General features: G+C 37.3%; 1 protein-coding gene across 2 annotated transcripts in view; it reads right to left on the bottom strand.

The window, feature by feature from the left end:
- Positions 1-21,630, bottom strand: part of LOC105492611 (Rho GTPase activating protein 15) — a 628,732-nt gene that overhangs the window by 134,476 nt on the left and 472,626 nt on the right. For both annotated transcript variants that reach the window (XM_011759829.3, XM_011759830.3), the window contains exon 12: positions 4,126-4,260. In XM_011759829.3, coding sequence (XP_011758131.2) covers positions 4,126-4,260 — 135 coding nt within the window. The remainder of the gene's footprint in view (positions 1-4,125; positions 4,261-21,630) is intronic.

Here is a 21,630-nt window from a genome sequence, read left to right as displayed (position 1 = left end):
TGTAAGGTTGGAGATTTCTCAAAGAACTTAAAACTGAGCTACCATTGGGCCCAGCAATCCCATTACTGGGTATATATCCAGAAGGAAACAAATCATTCTACCAAAAAGACACAAGCACTTGCATGTTCATCGCAGCACTATTCACAATAGCAAAGATATGGAATGAACCTAGGTGCCCAATGATGGTGGACTGGATAAAGAAAATGTGGTACATACACACAGAATACTACACAGCCATAAAAAAACATGAAATCATGTCCTGTGGAGCAACATGGATACAGCTGGAGGCCATTATCCTAGGCAAATTAATGCAGAGAAAGAAAACCAAATACCCCAAGTTCTTATAAATGGGAGCTGAACACTGGGTACACATGGACATTAAGATGGCAACAATAGACACTGGGGACAACTAGATGGGAGAGGGAGGGAGGGTAGCAAGAGCTGAAAAACTAACTGTTGGGTAGTATGCTCTATACCTGGGTGATGGCATTATTTGTACCCTAAACCTCAGCATCACGCAGTATACCCAGCTAACAAACCTGCACATGTACCTTCTTAATCTGAAATAAAAGTAGAAAAAAACACCACTAATAAAAAAAGCATCTGCAAAATATAGCTGGCTAGGACCAACCCTCCTACGGTACAGACAATAAAAGGGAAGAACTAGAATCTGAGGACAAAGAGGCTGGGTCTGGCCCTCTTTGTCCTCAATTCATCCTCTCCTGTGAATTTACTTTACCTAGTTGGTCCCTTTACATATAAAGCCAAAAACTCGTGAGTGGATCTGTTGAGTTTCTCACCGTATAGATTTTTACAAGAGGCTATGTAAGCTATGATAAAGCCCTGCAATGGGGTATAAATGTTCTTAAAATTTTGAAAGATTTTTAAAATACAATTGGTACACATGGAGAGAAAGTATTTCCTTTGGTGTGGTTTTTACCATTGCCAAGAAACTAGGTGGCCATTCTCTCATTGCTTAAGAATATTTAAATATGAATTACAACCTACAGTTTTTCCTAGGTTTAGAACACAAGGACTAGCTTCAAGGTTATATAAAAAACACATGGGTTAGTAAATGTACTAACATCCAACATCATAACATATTTCTGAGCCCCATTATGATCCCTCCATTTTACACATTAAAAAATAATGACATTCTACTATTCGGTTGTGAGTTGAAGCAAGGCTGCTGAGTGTCCTAGTCCATTTGGCCTACTATAAAAAATGCCATAAATTTAGCAATTTATAAACAACAGAAATTTCTTTCTTACCGTTCTGGAGTCTTGGAAGTATGAGACCAAGTTGACAGCAGATTTAATGTGTTGGTGAGGGCCCACTCTCTGGCTAATAGAAGGCAACTTCTAGTTGTACCATCACATGGTGGAAGAAGATACAGGTTTCTCTTGGGCTTCTTTTATAAGGTCACTAATCCCACTCACAAGGGCTCTGCCCTAATGACCTAATCTCCATCTAAAGCCCCCATCTCTTAATACCATCACCTTGGGGGTGAGAACTTCAACGTATACATTTTGATGGGACACAAACTTTCAGACCATAATGAGAGGTGAAGCCAGCTGGAATTCCGGGGTCGAGTGGGGACTTGGAGAAGTTTTCTGTCTTACAAGAGGATTGTAAAAACGAACAAATCAGCACTCTGTAGCTAGCAAGGGTATTGTAAATGCACCAATCAGCAGGATTCTAAAAGTAGCCAATCATGGGGAGGATTGAAAAAAGGGCATTCTGATAGGACAGAAACAGAACACGGGAGGGGGCAAATAAGGGAATAAAAGCTGGCCACCCCAGCCAGCAGCGGCAACCCGCGCAGGTTCCCTTCCACCCTGTCAAGCTTTGTCCTTTCACTCTTTACAATAAACCCTGCTACCACTCACTCTTTAGGTCCGTGCCATCTTTAAGAGCTGTAACATTTACCTAGAAGGTCTACGGCTCCATTCTTGAAGTCAGGGAGACCATGAACCCACCGGTAGGAACCAACTCCCGACACAATAACGCTGAGTTTGATTCTCCTTGCCTTGAACAATGAAGGAAGAAGTCTCTCTCTTCTCTTCCAAATTACATTGTCAAACAAAGCTCATATGGAGAAACATTGTTAGCACTGTTTGTGCACCTCTTACATTTTTAAAGGACTTTCTTAGGCACTTTCTTATTCATTCTCATCATAACCCATTTTATAGGTGTTGGCAGAAACCCTTGCCAGAGCCATCAATCCCAATAGTCTGCTGCCTGCCTCAAAACTCTGCCATGTTCTGTTCTTATCATGCCTATATTTCTGAAATGCTATACAATTTGGACTTAAGTCTAGAATATCCCTGAGATGATCCTACTCCTTAGAGAAATTCAAAGGACATACTCTCATGTGGGTTCTGAGGGCCTGCTTTCCATATCTCTCAAGCTAAGAAAATGACTTTCCTAATATCTTTAGAGTCAGGTGAACTAAAAGAAGCTTAAATGATGGTTATCCTAGTATAGCCCCCAAATAGCACATACCGAAGTAAGTTTCCAAATGAGATCATCCTCACTTGAATGTGTGGAGATCATGATGTGAAATTTATATGACTTCTTTAAATGTACACAATCAGAAATAGGCATCTAAACGCAAAGTCCCTCCAATTTCCTACCAGAACACTGTCCCAGCATTGTAAGTTGATTGGGTGTTCCAAGACAGAGTATCAGAAAAAGCTGTTACGGAAATGCCCGCTTGTTTATATTTTATTTCTTCTTTTCAAATGAAGTTAAGAGAGCCTGCTTAACTATGAAACATTGCTCTTCTGAAGAAGTAGAGGGCTCATGAGATGAAGTCATGACAAGGGATAAGAGTTCCAGCCTCAACTCAAAACCCATAGTTAGAGTATTGTTACTACATTCAACAACAACAGCAGCAGCAATAACAACAACAAAATCTGAAACTGAGCAAGCAACAAGACCTTGGGAGAGAAATTTCTTCTTTTACTTGATACCATTTTGCCTGATCTTTAAACAAGGGTGAAGGCTTTGTGAATGACAGAATTAGAGGGCATATTGAGGGGCTGTTTTCCATCACAGGACCCCCAAATCTCCACTTCTACTAATGGGAACACTGTACACCCAGCCATCCAAGATCAGACCGCCTGAGTACAGCCATTTTTTTTTTTTCTTGGAGATTTGTCTCGTTAGGATTTTAATTAAGCTCCTGCCAGGCTTGCAAAGTTTTTAATTTTACCTTTCTTTCTTCTTTCTTTTTCTTCCTTAAATCAGCTGGCTTGCCAGGAAACTTTTCCCAAGCTGTCACAGTTACAGTAAGCATACCCTAAGATATTAAATTTAGAGACATACCAGTAGTTGCTTCTCGAAGGATTAATAGCACAAGTACCCTTGCATTTGGAAAAGATTTTCATTGATTTATTCATTCATTTATTCACTTTTACTTAAGTGTGTGTGTGTTTTATGAATTAAAAAAAAACAGAAAAAGAAGCTTCATGGAGTGTACAATGACTACTGGGTAGTAATAGATATAACTCACTCTCTTACAACGTCACCAGTTTAACAGAAGAAACTTGCCATTACTTAATTTGATAATCATACTGCTCATAAGCAAATTATGGCTGTTTACTAGTGTTAGTGGGTGAAGGATGAGTGAACCAAGAGAACATGATGTCTTAGTTGATAATTTAACACATATTTCATGAAATGTAATATTTAATTCACTTAGGGTTCTTTTCAAGACCCCTTTGTATTCAAACTCATTGCAATTCTGAAAGTATAAAGGCAGAGACGAGGGGTGCACACGGTGAACCCTTTAAAGCAGATTTGATGAGACACTATTTTCATTTGAGGACGCTTAGTTAAATTGACTACCCTAAATAGGATGTCATATTTTTTTCCTAATAAAACAAAACAAAACAAAACAAAACAAAACAAAACAAAACAAAACAAAAAAACCCACCTCAGATAATACTGCAGGGCCAGAAATAAAACAAGCCATCAAAACAAAACGAAAACGTAAGATATGGAGCATCGGGGATACTATCTGTTCCCCATGATTATTATTATAATCATTCTTATTATTTACTTAATAATTCCAGGATGTCAGGTTATTCCACCACCTGCCCTTTTCTGTGAGGTACTTACTGATCGCTTCCACAAACCGCTCAAAGAAACTGTAAGGGAAGAGCGGCTCAGGCAGCTCCCGGAAAAACATCTTCAGTGCTCCGGTGACAACGTGGATGTCCTCCCACTGGCTGTCGTCCAAATTCAGCTTCTCTTCTGGGAAAACACGAGGAGAAATGGAACAACTGGTTTTAATGAAACAATTACAAGACACTAATTATTATGTTAATGTTTGCCTACTATCATCAGCAACCGTTAACAGCCTTCTGCACCTAGAGGTTTGGTGCTGTGCATGTTTTTTTTTTCCCTCCCTCTTTCCGTAGGCAGGGAACATTTTCAATGGAATACCATCTGTAGGAATGCAGCTAACAAAAAAACAAGAGACACAAAGAGACAGTGCCATTGACACAGTATGTCAGATACATTTATTCCCATAATGCATCAGTATGAAAATTAGCATCACAGCTCAACATGATTCAAAGCTATTTGGTTTTGAGGCCGAGGGGCTAAGAGTTGCCAATGATGGCCGACTCAAGGGACCAGCCTAAAGGCCTTGCTGAGCCAACAGGAGACATATGCTAAACATGGCAATAGAAAATGAGTTATTGCTTTACATGTGTTAGCCTTGCTATGTACAAGGGAATAATGGGTAACACTTTTTCCCTTTTTTTGCCTGAATATAAAGTCAGCAAGGAATAGAATACTGAGTGAGAAAGGATATTAATTCTTTCTTACTGCTTCAAAATATATATATATATTTTTTAGTTCTCATCTCAGTGAGGAAAATATGCCCAGCAACAATATTAGACAGACCCCTGTTGGCCTACGTAGGCTATGCAAAGCTGTCAAAAATGATAACACACTAAAGACAAACCACAAGTGCTTACCAACTCTTTTTAGAAACAACAGAAGTATTTGCTTGGGAAGCTTGAGTGAGTGGAAATGTTGAAATATTAAAGAAAGTAAAAGCCAAAATGAAGGTTGTAGTAGAAATAAAGTGTGCTGGGCAATTATTTTTGTCCTTTTCACCCTCAATATGAATGTCTGGAATTAGTCTCACCCAAGAAGTGGATGCATTCACGTCTGAAAGGGACATCTTGACATTAAAATGAAAAGGAAGCAAGGTACAAAGGCACTGCTGTCGAGCCAGACGATTTGTCTTTCTAAACGGGCAACATGGAAAAGGTTTTGGATTCTGGGCTTCATGAAAACTTAAACTAATCATTTTAGACAATCTGGGGGTTAACTGAAAAGCTGAGAATCCTGGCAAACACTGAGGTATTTGGTCAACTGAAAATTTGTTTCTTTACTGATGTCTTGGGCTCGCATTCACATGTCCCTTGGATGTCAGTTTTATGAATGCAGAGGAGCATTTTGCACCAAAATGTAAGAAAAGCTGAGAATTGTCACTGTAGGGATTCTCTGCATGGGCTGTTTTGCTAATAATGTTCATGTCCTTTTAAAAATATTAGCCCAAATCTTCAGCAGATCTTTTTTTTTTAAATAAATGAACGATCGCTTCTAAGGCTTATAGTAAGTGGTGTTCCTGCTCAACAGTGTGTTTGCAAAGAGAAGACATGAAGGTGAATCTGTTTATTTCAGATGGACTAATCTTTCCTTTCAGTCTTCATTCCTACCTCAATCATAACACAATAATATGATCCACAACAAAATCAGCAGAGGAGACCTTCTTTCTGCCCTGCAATCATTTTTGATTGATTGTATTTCAACAATTAGTCTTTTATTTGGCTACACACTATTGAAATAGGCCGACAGCATCTTAGCAGGCCAGCTTTAAACAGTCAACTGTTAACAATAGCATCAAAAAGGGAGACCTGATGGGGTTTACTGTCACTTTAAAGAACGGGGTTTTCACATTGTTGAAATCTGTCAGATATTTTGAAATGTCCCTCTCACTATGGTGCCACACCCCCTGCGTGCCCTTATAATAAAATTGGTTTTACTCCTGATTAAATCATTTTCTCCCTACCCACTACCATACTTCGCATAATGGACCTGTGTGCTCTACAGCTGGTGTTCTTCCCATGGTACCAATTCTTACTTTATCTTTTAAGCACTTTGCTGCTAAGATCTCATGCAGAGTGCTTATGTTTTGTTAAGAGCTTCATTCTTAGAGAAATAGCTTAACACATGTTCTAAAAATGTTGTACAACTTATTGCTTAAAACACATTTAGAAAATGTATAAGTACTGTAGCTTTGGCACTGAACTTTAAGTGGAAACCTAAACACACGAAAACACACACACACACACACACACACACACACACACAAATATCTCAACCAAAAATTTATCAGAAAAGTCCAACACAAAATGCCATTTTGGTGCACAAGTTTGAAATTGCTAAAGGAAAGTGTTCAGCAGGTAAAAAAGAGAATGATTTTAACTTGACCAAGGAAACACCACCACCAACAAATAATGGCTTAACCAAAGGAAAACAGCATTAATATTACTCATCTCCACATTAATATCAGTTAATTCAAGTGAACATGAAAATTGAATGTAGTGATAGATAAAGAAAATTTACCAATGAATAGATACTATTTGACCATTTGATTATATCTACTTAAAATACCATATAATAATAACTGTATCACTTAAACCAACATTCCTACTATAGATTCCTATGTAGTTTCCATTTAAAGAAATAATAATAATTTGTAGCCCTTCAGCAAGTAGCTTAAATAGGCAATATGGCAAATAGTTGGAAGGAGTATTTTGAAATACAATGCTAATTTTTATATCAAGTTTTCATAATCAACCAAGGTTAAGATCCCTTGTAAACCAGATGATGTTAAGGCAAATTTTGCAAGGTCACTGTAGTTTATCTAAACATGAAGTTATGTCCATATAGTATGCCTTCTCATAAAGCCAACCAGTCTTCAAGATGAACTAACCATAACCCTATCCTGGTGTTAACAGGCATTATTGCAAATGTATTTGCATTATTTGATAAGCATTTTCTAACTAGATTCTACACAGTGATGATGTCTTATACTTTTCCCTTTTCTAATAGTGTTTCTCAAAAGCACCACACTATTGACATTTGGGGCTGGAAAATTCTTTGTGGTGGGGGCTGTCTTTTACATTCTAGTATGTTTAACAGTATCCCTGACCTTAATCCATTAGAGGCCAGTAGTATTTCCCAGTGTGGATGATAAAAATTGTGTCTAGAGATTGCCACGTATCTCCCCATCGTGCAAAATTATTCTTGGTTGAGAGCCACTATAGTGAAGTTTATAAGTGTCTATAGAAGTCACTCAACAAAGATTTATGAAGTTTACCATAGGTGGGCAGGGAACTAGAAAATTAGATACACATATATTAATATTTCCTTAATATGAACTTAAGAGTTGGTAATTATTCTTGACAAAATCATAACTTTTTATAGAACAAAATCCATATGAACTCATTCAGGGTACTTTGCGATGAAAGCAATAACCAACAATTACTTACAGCTTACACTGTACTAGGGGCTGTGCTATGTACTCTACGTTCATTATCTAATTTAATGTTTTCAGCAAGGTAATGAGGAAGATGCTACTGTTATCATCATATCCATTTTACAGATAGGGAAAGTGAGGCATAGGTAGATTAAACAATTTTCCCATGACTGCCAAGTGATGAAACCAGGATAAAGAGCCAGTAAGCCCCCACTATGTTTAAAATCACTGCGTTCAGACTTAATCTTGGCTGGCAGAAGCAGAAAGGGAAAAGGCAAATAAACAGTAATTGCGAATGGTAGTTGATTGACTATTATGTCAAGATTGTAATTTTTACATTTTACCCTTAAATGTCTTACTTGAGGCTATGCTTTTACCTGTAAACTGACTCTCATCTTTGGTAATTACTGACTTGTAGAAGGCACAGATTCTTATATAAACAGATACAAAACAAATTGGTAATAAAAAGCAACTGCATTAGGAAATGGGCAGAGATGGAGCAAATTGTTAGGTAGCAATGGAGTGAAGAGGAAATATGATAGAGTAGGAAAAAGGCCATACAAAACACCCATTCCAGGACTGGATTTACCACTAATTCATTGTATATCTATCTATTTACTTATTTATTTGTAAAATGAAGATAAAAGGATAATTGTTGGTATCAAATGGGAAAATGTATCTGAAAAACATGTTAAAGCATAAGGAAACAAACATATCCAATATGTCACCAGAATGAGGCAGGTGAATAAAGGCCAAAATGGTAAAATAAAAAAGAGACTAAGGCAACTGAAACATTGAACAAACATTGTAAGCCAGCCCGGTTGTTTTAGAGGATTTATCTCAGTGTGATGCAGTTTCTTGAATGGGATCAACAAAAACTACATTGCTATAAAGAACTACCTGGGCCTGGTTAATTTACAAAGAAAAGAAGTTTAATTGGCTCATGGTTCTGCAGGCTGTAGAGGAAGCATAACTGGGGAGGCCTCAGTAAACTTCCAATCATGGGAGAAGGTGAAGGGGAAGCAAGCACATCTTCACATAGCCAGCAGCAGAGAAAAAGTGAAGAGGAAAGTGCTATACACTTTTAAACAGCCAGATCTTGTGAGAACTTACTATCACGAGGACAGCAAGAGGGATATCCATCTCCACGATCCAATCACCTCCCACCAGGTCCCTCCCCCAACATTGGGGATTACAATTCAACAGAATTCAACATGACATCTGGGTAGGGACACAGAGCCAAAGCATATCACATGTTATAGTCCAATCCTAGGAAGACGTCTGGTTGAACCACAATGTCTCACAATCCTTTTAATCTGTGCTGGTTTCTCCTGGCCCTCTAATTAGGTTATCTTAAATTCATTTTGGTTATGGTTTTGCCTTAAAGCATATAAACAGAATTAAAGATAGGTTAAGCTCTACAATGCAAATACCATGTGACTTTTATGAGATCACACACATACACACACAACGTAAATGTTGTACCCAAACAAGGTTATCTTGAAATGCTCTTTCTTGAAGAGTCTTTAGGGCATATTTTAGGTAAAAACTTATTTATATCAAGCTTTAAAAATATATTTGAAAGAAAAAATTTGACAGTAGCTATTAGGAGCAATTTTTCTTAAAAAGAAGAACTGAAAGATGAACCTTTGATAGCCATAGTAGGTCAATGGTAGTTTCCAAGGAAAAGGGGGCATTTAAATATCATTAAGAGTTTCATTACTGTCCAGGTACAACGGCTCATGCCTGTAATACCAGCACTTAGGGAGGCTGAGGTGGGCAGATCACCTGAGGCCAGGAGTTTGAGACCAGCCTGGCCAAAATGGTGAAACCCTGTCTGCACTAAAGATAACAAAAATTAGCCAGGCATGGTGGCAGGCCTGTAATCCCAGCTACCCAGGAGGCTGAGGCAGGAGAATAGGGAGGTAGAGGTTGTAGTGAGCCAAGATCACGCCACTGCACTCCAGCCTCCTCAGTGATGGAGGGAGACTCTGTATCAAAGGAAAAAAAAATGAGTTTACCCCTTTCCTCTTGTATTATATATTGCTATGTAGATATTGGTATATATAACCAGCAGTTGTGATATCAGGTTCAATTTTAACTAGACTCAAACTGTCTTAACCTAGTCTTTGTTGAAATGTGCTTGCACTTGGACTATCCTGAGTAGAAGAGTAACCGAGTCAAGAAAGAAAATCTTCTTTATATGTTGAAAATCAAGTGCTTGTTTACCTTGTAATAGTTTTGATAGCACTTTTAAAACCTCTTTCCAACTTTTATTTTATTGTTGCAATTTTAAAAGGAGGAAAAGACACCCTAGTTTTCCCAGAGACAATAGCCCTGATCTCATTAATACAGTGAAAAGAACCTGTTACACTATGAAACTCTCATAAAGGATGATGTCCCTGCTTCCAGCACAGATGACCATTTGGATCTCTTATCTAAAAGGCCTGCTGGATACATGAAAGTCACATCCCAAATGAAAGAGATACCAGAGGGATGATCGATCCAAAACATAATATGTTTGGCCCTAAAATCAAATTGAAAGATTAGATATTAATGTAGATAAAACGACACTGCTTATAAGGATATAGAAGATTTTTAGTTTAGCATTTAAAGGAATGGATCAAAAGGAAGTTGGTTGAATCACTCAACTAGCTCCACGTTTCCTGCTGTGCTGGCTCCTGAAAGTGATGGTTCGGTCTGATTTCTGGTGGATTAGAGAGATTCTGCATTCTCAAACACGGTGATGTCAACCCTGTGCAAAAAGTAGCATCTTTCTCTGCTGCACTGGCTAAAGCTCCTCCTTCCACACCTTGGCTGTAACATGAGACTTCATTGAGGATATTATCTGAGAAAACTAAACCAGTTGGCCAGTTAATTTGTTTGTTCACTCAATTTTTTTCAAACAAACAGAGATGGAAGGAGGCTACATGCTGGGCATTGTGTTTTTAAAGCTACAGCTGTTGAGGCTGCTTTATGTTCCTCAAAGGAGAGGGCTTCATCAGGTGCTCAGAAAGTGAATATAGATAAAGTTCTGGACATTTTACATCTTGTTACTCTTCCCTAGAATCATATTATTTTGTCCTTGGGGGCAAGCCAGGACAAACTCAAAGAACAAATATATCACCCAAAAATATGCATCGTGCCTGTTACGTGCTGAATTGTGTTCTTCCATTCCTCAAAATCAAATGTTGAAGTCTTAACCCCAATACTTCATAGTGTGACTATGTTTGGAGATTGGATCTTTAAAGAGGTAATTACGGTAAAATGAAGTCATATGGGCCCCCATCCAATATGAATGGTGTCCTTATAACAACAGTTAGGGTGCACACAGAGGAAAGACCATGCGAAGACACAGGAGGAAAGCGGCTGCCTATACACCAAGGAGAGAGCCTTAGGAGAAATCAACCTACTGATATCTTAATCTCAGACTTCCAGCCTTTAGAACTGTGAGGAAATACATTTCTGGTGTTTAAGCCACGCAGTCTGTGGTACTTTGGTGTGGTAGCTCAAGCAAACTAATACAATGCCCTAAGGTTTTGGGCAGAGAAAGACGATGTCAAATTTCTGGATCATACCAATACATCTTCTCGACACAAGGGCTATGCTACACTTGTGAAACACAGTGAACAACAGGGTTAGTTCTTTAGGGAATTCCATTTGAAGAAAAATAATTACCAATATTCAGAGAATACATTTGAAGCTGGAATTAGTTGAAAAATTGCTTGCCTATTCAGGCTTAACCTATTTCAAATAATTTGCTCTACAAACATGCAGAATACTCTCCAGTGTGGTCTCCAGACAAACAATAAAATCATGATTGCCATTTTCATACTCATTCTTTGTACAACTACTATGTATAAAGTAGAAATATTGCATGGTTGCCATCACCTGAGACTCCAAGTACTACAAGAGAACATTGGAAACATCCTCAGGAAAAACTCAACCCAAGTCCAATCAACTGTCTATAGTCATGCTACCTATCAAAGAGGAAGGAGCAAAGTGGTTTTAAATATGAAACCTTGTATGCAAAATCAAAGAGATTTGTTTCATACGATTTATTACAGTAACCTCCAGGAAGCTCTTAGGAGTCCTATGTTTGAAAATGGTTCCTTTCTGGCAAGAGGAGACAGTTAGACCTATGCACAGGATAGACGGTTCTATTACCACCTGGTCTACAAAATCTGGTTTTCTGTGGCATCCTTGAATTATGAAAGAGGGAGGAAGGAAGTAACCACAAACTTTCTAAGATTTTAAAACTTTTTTTAAAAAGCTTTTATTTCTGAATATCTAATGGGCTACTTCGGCACCCCATGTTAGCTTGCTTTCTGTGTGCTTTCATGTTGTGTGCATATCTTTGGAAATTATTTGACGAGGCCGAAGCTTGCACATGTCACAGGCTGATATGAAATATCTTTAGTTACTCTCTTGGAAGGAGGTGGAACAGTCTTCTCCTCTATCCAGTACAGGAAATGAGTCAGGAACAAGACTGTTTTATTTTTATTTCTCCTCAGATTTCATTTGAATGTAAAGAATAACATAATAAATAGGTACAACTGAAACTTGTGAAGCAAGCCCACAGATGGAAAGTATAACAAACATGTCATTGCTTTGTGCATTTTTAATTTATAATGGCATAACATAAAACATCTTCCCATCATCATAACTCCATGCATAATTCTACCTTATAAAATGACATTAGCGACATTATGCTTCTCTCCAGGCTTTTAGATATTTTGTTTAGGTAGCTGAGAAAAGGTAGTCCTGTTCAGATGCAACAATAGCAACAAAAATGAACAGACTTTTTTCTTTCAGTGAGGATCATAAAAAAAAAGAATTGATGTATTTCATGGTACCCATATATATTTCTTTAATTCCTTTCTTACTCAGAGCTTCCAACACTGTTCTTATTTCCATTCAGTCAAAGGCTTTTTGTACTCTATAGATACTGTACACAATGGTTCTTTTTATTTAACCATCTTCTCCAAACAGATTCTGAATTTGCTGGAATTCCATGGATGATTTCATACATTACATACTCCAAAGGGGAGAGAATCGTAGGATTAAATTTCGACAAAGTCATTTTTGAAAGCTTGCTTCATAGTGGCTTTAAATTTCAACACCATTGCTATTGTTCCCTCCAAGTTATATTACGTTTGCAAATATGAAGCACAGGGCCAAGTCAAAACATATCTCTTAATGATATCTAGGAAATAAACTAAGTCCTATGAATTCCCATATACAGATAATATGTCTATTGTAGGCAAAAACGCATATATAGAAGTTACTTAACATTCTGGTTTCTTCACTTGTCAAATGAGAGTTCTTAATTTTGTGTGAGATTTAAGTGATGTAATACATGAAAAGCATCCAATATAGCCAGACTTCGGCAAATATTTCCAGAATGTAATATGATTTTTGGCTTTTATCATTCCCCTTACTATGTTGGTGATATGTGTAGAGTTAGAAATGGTAACATTGAAAAGGATATGGATTTGGGGTTTTGCTAACTTAGAATTTTCTGTCTGGAAATATTTCTTCAGAAAAATAGAAATAAAAGGTAAACAAAACTGGTAGATCAAGATATTGCTACTCTCATTCATTGAAACTATGTTACTCCCAGATAAGACATCTGTCAGTTGTCAATTAAGATAACCAAAATGAAGAGAAGATTTCTAGTAATTATTAATGATAATTTTTAACTTAAATTTTGTCGATTAGTTTGGTTCATGGGAGTAAACTAAATTTTCTGCATCACAAGACATTTCTTCACCACAATCACCGCTAAAGCTCTACAAAGGTACACAAAATAAGAGTTGGGAGATTTATAAATTTTACAACTACTTGCATAAAGTAAGGTAAAATACCTAGGTCCTTATGCAACAATTTCTTGTTGATGAAACTACTGAACAACATTATCATCTTAATTATTCTAGCCTAAACAAACCTGTGGCACTAATTCCCGGTCTCTGCCTATAGTTTGTGATGCCTAGCTATCTATACTGTTAAACTTGACTCTTCCCTACACTGGGTTTCATTTCAAACTTTGCTTACCATGTTTCTAATCCTAGCCTGAGAACCCCATCACTCCTGGGGCATGCCTACTAGATTTAACTATAGTGATTTAAACAAAGGGTCTCTCCTCTATCTCTGCCTCAAAGAAATTTGTTTTTATTTATCTTTATATCCCCAGTGCTTAGCCAATGATGGATGCACTCATTTTTATTAGCTATTAATATATTTGCACCACCTATCAAATTTTAACCTCCTTTGATAACAGAGGCTATTTCATAATATAATACCAACGATGATGACAATAGATACATGTTTACACACATGGCATTATCTTTGTGTTCTCTTTATCATTCTCTTTCAAAACACTTAACAAATACTGAAGACATAAGTACGTTATTCATTCACTTATCAAATATTAATTGAACCCAAATTTTGTGCTAGGCATGTTATAGCTGCTGTTGGTAAACATAAATAAAGATCTAGCTTCTATGTGCAAAGATTTCATAGTATATAGGAAGTTTGGTCAAAAAGAAAAATATGTAATCAAGTATGGTAAATGTTATTATATAACTTCTTGCAGACTGCTATGGGAACATAGAAGATTAGCATCAAGCTTCATCTGGGTGTAGTCAGAAGGCTTTCCAGATGAGGTGTCACATAATGATCTTAAATGATGAGCAGTCAGGTGGGTGAGGGTGGTGCAGGAGCTGGGAGAGAGGAAGAGAAGAGATGAAGAAAAATTCAGCTAGAAGTAACGATCATGCCAAGGAATGAAGAACAGGATGCATTTGGGAAGCCACAAGTTGTTGGAGACCCTAGAGGCATAGATTCCATATCTCAGGGTGTTGAGGATAGAAGAGAAGGCAGAGGGTACAGCATGAAGGTCCTTACAACTGAAAAAGTCTGGATGACCATAAGCAGGGGAGCAACATTCTAGAAAGATGCTCTGGCAGTAGCATGTAGGATGGGTTGGAGTGGGCGTATAGAAGAGGGGTGGTGTGTCCAAAAAGACACAATGAGCAAGAAGCTCAGCTGAGAGGCTTTGATGTATTCAAATACTGGATATTCACTGTGGAAAAAATGCTTTTAAAAGAAGTCAGTTAATAAAAAACAGGTGTGTTTATGAGAACCTTACATAGCAGAGAAAGAAGTCTAGAAAACTGATGGCTAGCATTTACAAAGGATTAGAGTTCACAGACCAATTTTTGTGTGTCACATTTATTACAGGTTCAGGGAAGTCAAAATATTCTATTTTACTGAAGTTTATAAAGACCTGCTAGTAGTTTGCAAATGAGAATCCATTTGGATTATCTGACTAGAGATAAGACTTCAATGGTGTTTTAGTATCATGAACTACTTTACCGACGCAACAAAAGGGAATTACAATTAATTGGATTATGTTGGTCTCCACATGCTGATTGTAAGAAAATAAAATATAAAAGTGTAACTATTGCTAACAGGTCATATCTATCATCAACCATGGGATTTGTTTTTTTACTTACCAATAAGATTAATTTCTTCTTAACAATATTCCAATTTGAAGTCATTTTAATTATAGTGTTTAGAAAATTCAAAGGAAAAGGCAAACCTACTTTCAATGTATTATTAATAATTGACCTCATTTTTATTCATCTTTATGATGAGAGAAAAAGAAATGGATGGTTTGTTTATTGTTTAGAAGATTTTTACTTACTTAAGATCCTTTTGTAATCTTTCTTCGATCTCAGTTTAATTAAAAATTTTATTTACTGGATTTCTATAAAGTGCTAAACCCAGGGCTATATTTCTGAGGATTCACAACAATGTGGTCCCTGCTTTTAAGGAAACCGACATCTAGAAAAGGAGATAGGCCTACAAACTTTAAATGTCATTGTGTGACCAAGTGGAGCATTGTAGTAAAGGTATAAACTACTAGAAAACCAATAATAGTTGAGCACTTCTCAGGCACTATTCTAAGTGCTTCACATGCAAGAATTCATTTAATTCTCACATCAACATATGCTGGATGTACTATTATTAGTTCAGCTTTACTGATGGAAAAGCAGCTCCAGAGATCCAGTAACTTGTTCAGGTTCACTCAGGTATTTAGTAGCGGAGTCCGGGCAATCTCACTCCACTTAAAACTTCAATCATTCTGTTAGTGACACAGGACAGGTAAGACTCCAAATCAGGCCTGCCTGGGAGGGCTTTTGGCTTTGCCCAGGTCTGCCCTGTCACTGCTTTAGCTAAGGACATTTTTGTCTGGTGTGTGAGCCTCACCTCTATGGTTGAGTCCTGCCTCCCATCTCATGAACACAACATGTGGAATGGTTCATTCTGACAGGTGACAGATGAAACTTCTCCCACACAATGGCAGTGAGAATGGCATAGGATTTTGTTGAACTGAGATGGGTGAGGAAGGATGTCCCAGGCCAGTGTTTCTTAAATGTGATCCCAGAACCAGCTATGTCAGCATCACACACAGAATATTTAAGGCAAATTTTATCAAGACCTACCTCAGATTTAACTGAAACAGAAGCTTTTGGGTGCAACTGGCTGAGTGATTGCTTTTCTACAAATACTATTTAGTCTGTGATCTAACAAGTCCTCCAGTTGATTTTGATGCATGTTAAACTCTGAGGACCACTGTTCCAGCAAAGAGGCATGAAATGGATCAAAATTTGATATTGGCAAGAGGCCTCATTATGACCAGTGCAAAAGTGAATGATGAAATGTAATGGAAACTTAGCTTGGAAGCCAGGGAAAAGTGTAATTGTTATGCTAATACATTAAATGGTCTCTGTTAGATGTGAGAGAATTGTCAAAAGTTTGTATGAGGAAATATCATCCAGACTGTATTTCATGAACATAAATCTGTAGGAAATAGAAAAATGCATTTGAGAGGTGAGAAGTAGGAATATGCAAATTAGTTAGAAGGCCCTGGAAACAGCCCAGCAAGATACCATGAAGGCTAGAACTAAATAGTATTTGTAGAAATGCAATGAAAAGGCTATGTGAAGCCATCCATTTAATGAACATAGGGGTGGTAAAGGGGGAACGAACCAAGTAAAACTATTGTTTGTAGCTAGTTATGCAAGTTATCTTACATGTAATACTTCAGAAAGAATAGCTAAGAATTTTAATTTGTTCAGTTTGTTTTTTGATAAGAAGTTGCCAGGGAGAATGGGTTTGGTTGGGGGATGCTATTGGCACTTTCGTTTGGTGATGCTAAGCAGATATTCAGACTTTGGACTATGGAGCTTGGTAAAGACATAAAGACTGGACAGACAAATGTGAAAATTATCAGCATAGAAGTGAAAGTTGTGTAAAAATAACAACAACTATAACAACAAAGATGACAAGACCATTAACTTAACACCTGTCATGTGCCAGCCGCTGTTCTTGGTACTTTATCGGCATGATTTTATGTCATTTTCATAGTAACAAAGCAAGGTAGTATTCACGGATTTTATAAGTGAGGATCTAAGGACCAGAGAAATTAAATAACTTGCTCAAATTCATTTAAGAAGTTAGTGTCAAGGCTAATATTCTAACTCTAATCTATCTCACTCACAAATTATTTTGCAAAACTACCTAAAACAGTAAGAGACGAAAACAGTTGTATAGCAAAATATAGAGCAAGAAGGGGAAAAAGTGTCCTTCGAGTTTTTGTCCTGGAACTAATAATAGAATTATTTTCACATGAGGCTCATAAGCCACCCAATTCAAACCATTACATTAAAAAAACTAACAAACAACGTGAGTTCCTGCATTAATAGTTTATTTCCAATGATCAGCATCTAAACAAATCAGCTTGGTTGGCAAGGTAAATTCCATTACAGCCTTGTTTCTAGAGGAGTAGTGTTAGTCTTAAATACACTGTAAAAGGCCGGGCGTGGTGACTCACGCCTGTAATCCTAGAACTTTGGGAGGCCAAGGTGGGTGGGTGGATCACTTGAGGTGAGGAGTTCGAGACCAGCCTGGACAATATGGCAAAATCCCATATCTACTGAAAATACAAAAATTAGCTGGACATGATGGTGCGTGCCTGTAGTCCCAGCTACTCGGGAGGCTGAGACAGGAGAATTGCTTGAATCCAGGAGACAGAGGCTGCAGTGAGCCAAGATCACGCCACTGCACTCCAGCCTGGGCGACAAAGTGAGACTATCTCAAATAAATAAATAAATAAATAAATAAATAAATAAATAAATACACTGAACAAGTCACACTTTGTCTGCGATTCAGGCCAACATGGCCCACTGTTAACCCAAGTTCTTTGATGTGTAGCTAATTAATAACAATTACAATGCTGTACATTTTATGAGGCAAAATACATCCAAAGTTGAGAGGAATGAAACACATCGATTGTTGTTCAATGTCTGTGTCTGAATGACTTGGTTCAGTGGTTGTATCTAAATAAACAAGTTGATTGTTTGCAATCAAAATGGAAAGTTGGTCAGGAAGATGACCCATTAGATTTATACTCTCTGCCTTAGTCCAAATGCTTAGGAAGGCAGTACCAAACTATGAATCTCAGTTAAAGTTTAAACTGACTTAAGAACATTGTATTTTAATTTTCTGAAAATCTAGGTTACGTTTCCTTTAATGAACAGAGCTATTTTTAAGTGGTAGAACAGCCATACGTTCATTTGAATATGTGATAAGGCACTTGAATAAACTTCCACTTTCCATATCATTTACAGATTGGATTTATATACTGAACACACCTTCGTCATACATTTTAAACACTAAGTTTTCTAATTCCATCATTCAAGGCCTCTTTTTCCTGGCCACAACCTGCCATTCAGTCTTAAAATTTGACCTCATTCAGACCTGAGCATCTGGGCCCATTATACTAGTATACTCGATATTCCCATGCAAGAACCATACTGTAGTTCTTGCTCATTCTTGACCTAAGCTATCATATCTACCCACCTCCTCTGGCCCCATCCCACCACTTCTTTAAAGCCCAAAGAAAGAATGCTTATCCCAGGAGTTCTGCCTAGAGTGATCCACTTTTCCTTGATCTCACTTTCTTTTCAACATGAGCATTTATTGCTTATGGCACCAATTCAGGAATTAAGCATTCACAGTCCTGGCATTCTTGCATTGTCTCCTGCCCTCTGTTCTGCTGCAGATACCTCTCATTGGCCCAATCTAGTTGGAAGCCCATTGGAAGGTGAATGCATACAGATCCTGGGTACCAAACAGGGTAGTGAAGAGTGGAGAATGGGTATGAGGTAGGGGGGCAAACAGAAGATTACAAACACATCAATCCCATATTCTGTCAGTTGAAATCTAGAAGTCCAAATGCCCAGAGAAATATTTCAGAATCTCAAAACAGTGTAACTTGGTTTTGAATTTTATAGAAACCTTTTGGGTGGGTATGGGAGGGACAAGAATCTTTTGTGTAAGGCCATACCTAACATCCTTAATCCCATGAAGAAACACATGTACACGCATTTATTCCAATGTGTAATTATTGACATAAACACAGCTGCTCTCTATGTTAAAGGAACATTAAACTCACAAAAGCATGGAAATTCCTACTTAGAGTTCCTACTCCATTTTTAACATGCCTTGTTGTGCCCAGATGCTGCATGTATTTTGTACCATTTAAAAGGTTGATGTACAAAAGCAAAAAGGTGGTAGAAAAAAATAACTAGAGAGAGGATTGAGCCAGTAGAGTTGTCCTATTCTTAAATTTTATTATGTACTAATCTCCATAATGCCTAGGCACAACAAAACAAATTAAGAATTAAAGAAGAGATAATTTGACTGTGGATTTCTGAATTTGGGGGCAGGAAAGCTACACATGTAAAGATACACAAGATACATACAGCCAAAACAGAAGAATACTGAAATTGTGTAGTTTATGTTAAACTTAAAATAAATAGAGATTTACACTTCCTTTTAGATCCAGAAATACATGAAAACTTGCAAGGCAGCCCACAACAAAGCAATTGACAAGAAAGATAGCATCTGCTTTTCTGTCTATTCAAGCTGAAGTTTTTCATTCTAAATGCAAGCAATGCTTCCCAAGTTAACATAATTAACTCATGACAATCCTGAAACATCATAATATAAGATACAGATGGAAATTCAAAGCTTTAAAAATGTCAGCTAACTGCATCAGGATTATCACTTTTTTTAAAGTGAACAAACCATAATGCTAATTAAAACAGGTGTTTTTATTTCAAACCCTTTTGCATGTTATGAAATTACAACCAGGGTTATTTATTTATTAGTCTGCTGTGAAACATACATCTTAGAAAAAAGAGGATCTGTGAAAACAACAAAGTAAAAAGATAAAAAGAATGACACTCAGTACTGCTTTCTGACACAATAGAGGACCAGTCGTTCAATTAGTTAGTAATTTCCGTGTGACTACTTGACAGAATCTACTAATTGTTAATCTTCAGTAACTATTGCTTTACATAATTAATTATATTCAAATAAAAACAACAAAGACATGTGGGCCAGTTGCCCTTTTGAGAATGTTTTTTTCACAAACTGGTTCTGCTTACTGACAATATTTCTAGTATAAAAAGATATTAATCTCACAGGAAAAAAAAAACACATAAAAATGTTAGCACATTCTGCCTTTTACCTTGCTTATAGAGCACGAGTCTCCCAGTCCCCTACCAAGTACAATAACAACAGCAACAAAACCCCAAAGCTACTAACTGCTTTACACGAATCTATCCTTGAAGCAAATCCTAACAGCCGAAGTCCTTTGAGTTGGCATCTTTCATATTAATTTAGAATTGCATAAAATTCAGAGTCACCCATCCAGAGGTCAAGCATCATTCATCATTAGTTGAAGTGACATTTTCAACCCTTCATATTGCAGCTGCTAAGATGGGAGGGGGAAAGGTATTCTTCAAGAGGAAAAAAACAAGAGACAGAACACAATCCTTGCTCTATCCACAGAGGAGAAAACAAGGTGCCTCTATGTCAGCATGATAATATGCTTACATTTGGTGATGTCATTCTTCCCTAACCCCAGAGTCACTAAGCACATGGCAGCTGCATTCCTCCACTTAGGAGTTCTGGTGCAAATCAGTATTAACCATTTTAGATGTAAATGAAGCCCTTCAGTGGGGTGGAGAACATGGCTTTGTGAGCTGAAATGATGATTTATATCCGAATCCTATCTTGTTTTTGAGAGATTGGAACTTGTTAACAAGGCTGCCCTTGTTCTCGTGGCATCCTCCAGGCATAAAAAATTCTGGGAAGCTGAGTATGATCACTTTTGAAACTGCAAAACAGCATTCCAAGGCTTTGCAGCAAACATGCTGGCCAAATTAGGACCTCTGAAGCTTTGCAATTCACAAATGAAAGATCTCTATCTCTCTCTCTCTCTTTCTCTCGTGGGATGCCTTCTTTTCACTGAAACATTAAGGTCAGGACAGGAAATGGGAGCAATTAAAATGAAACAGTAATCAGAAAAAAATAGGTAGCTGGTATTTAAATGGCTAATAATTCACAGGGCTTTTGATAATGCATTGATGTTTGCAAACTCATAAGACATCTCTGAGTTCTAAATTATCAGGCTTATTTGCCCTAGGAATCAAAGTTTTCCTGGCAAATGTTCTAAGTCAAAAGATAAGTGTTATGAAATACAGCCATAAAAGAAGTGAGAGTTGAGGTTTCTGCTAAGTGAGACTCTCCAGCCTCTTTTTGAGTTGTCTTCTCACACTCTGCCCCACCTGAAACATCATAGAATTTTGGTGCTGATTCTTCTTCCAAGTTAGAGCAGTGTGACTGAAATGTATCTGCAGCAATTGTTAATAGTGTGTAAGAAAACCAGGTTCCAAATTTTGCAAAACTTAAAACTAAAAACGACTGACATTTCATGGGGGAAAAGAAAGTAATTTCAAGAAATCCTCCACCATCATGAATTATGCAGATATGAATTGCATATGTAGTTATCATTCTGCTGCATTATATCTAATATAATGTACCTTTTACATGTGTAATGGCTTTCCAAATATTACTTAACTTTCCCCTTCACTATGTTTGGCTGGGATCATACCCATTCGAAAGAAGCAAGTGGAGTAAATAAT

This window comes from Macaca nemestrina, chromosome 11 (assembly GCF_043159975.1).
Source record: "Macaca nemestrina isolate mMacNem1 chromosome 11, mMacNem.hap1, whole genome shotgun sequence".
NCBI lineage: Eukaryota > Metazoa > Chordata > Mammalia > Primates > Cercopithecidae > Macaca > Macaca nemestrina.
This window is presented reverse-complemented; position numbering and strand designations above follow the sequence as displayed.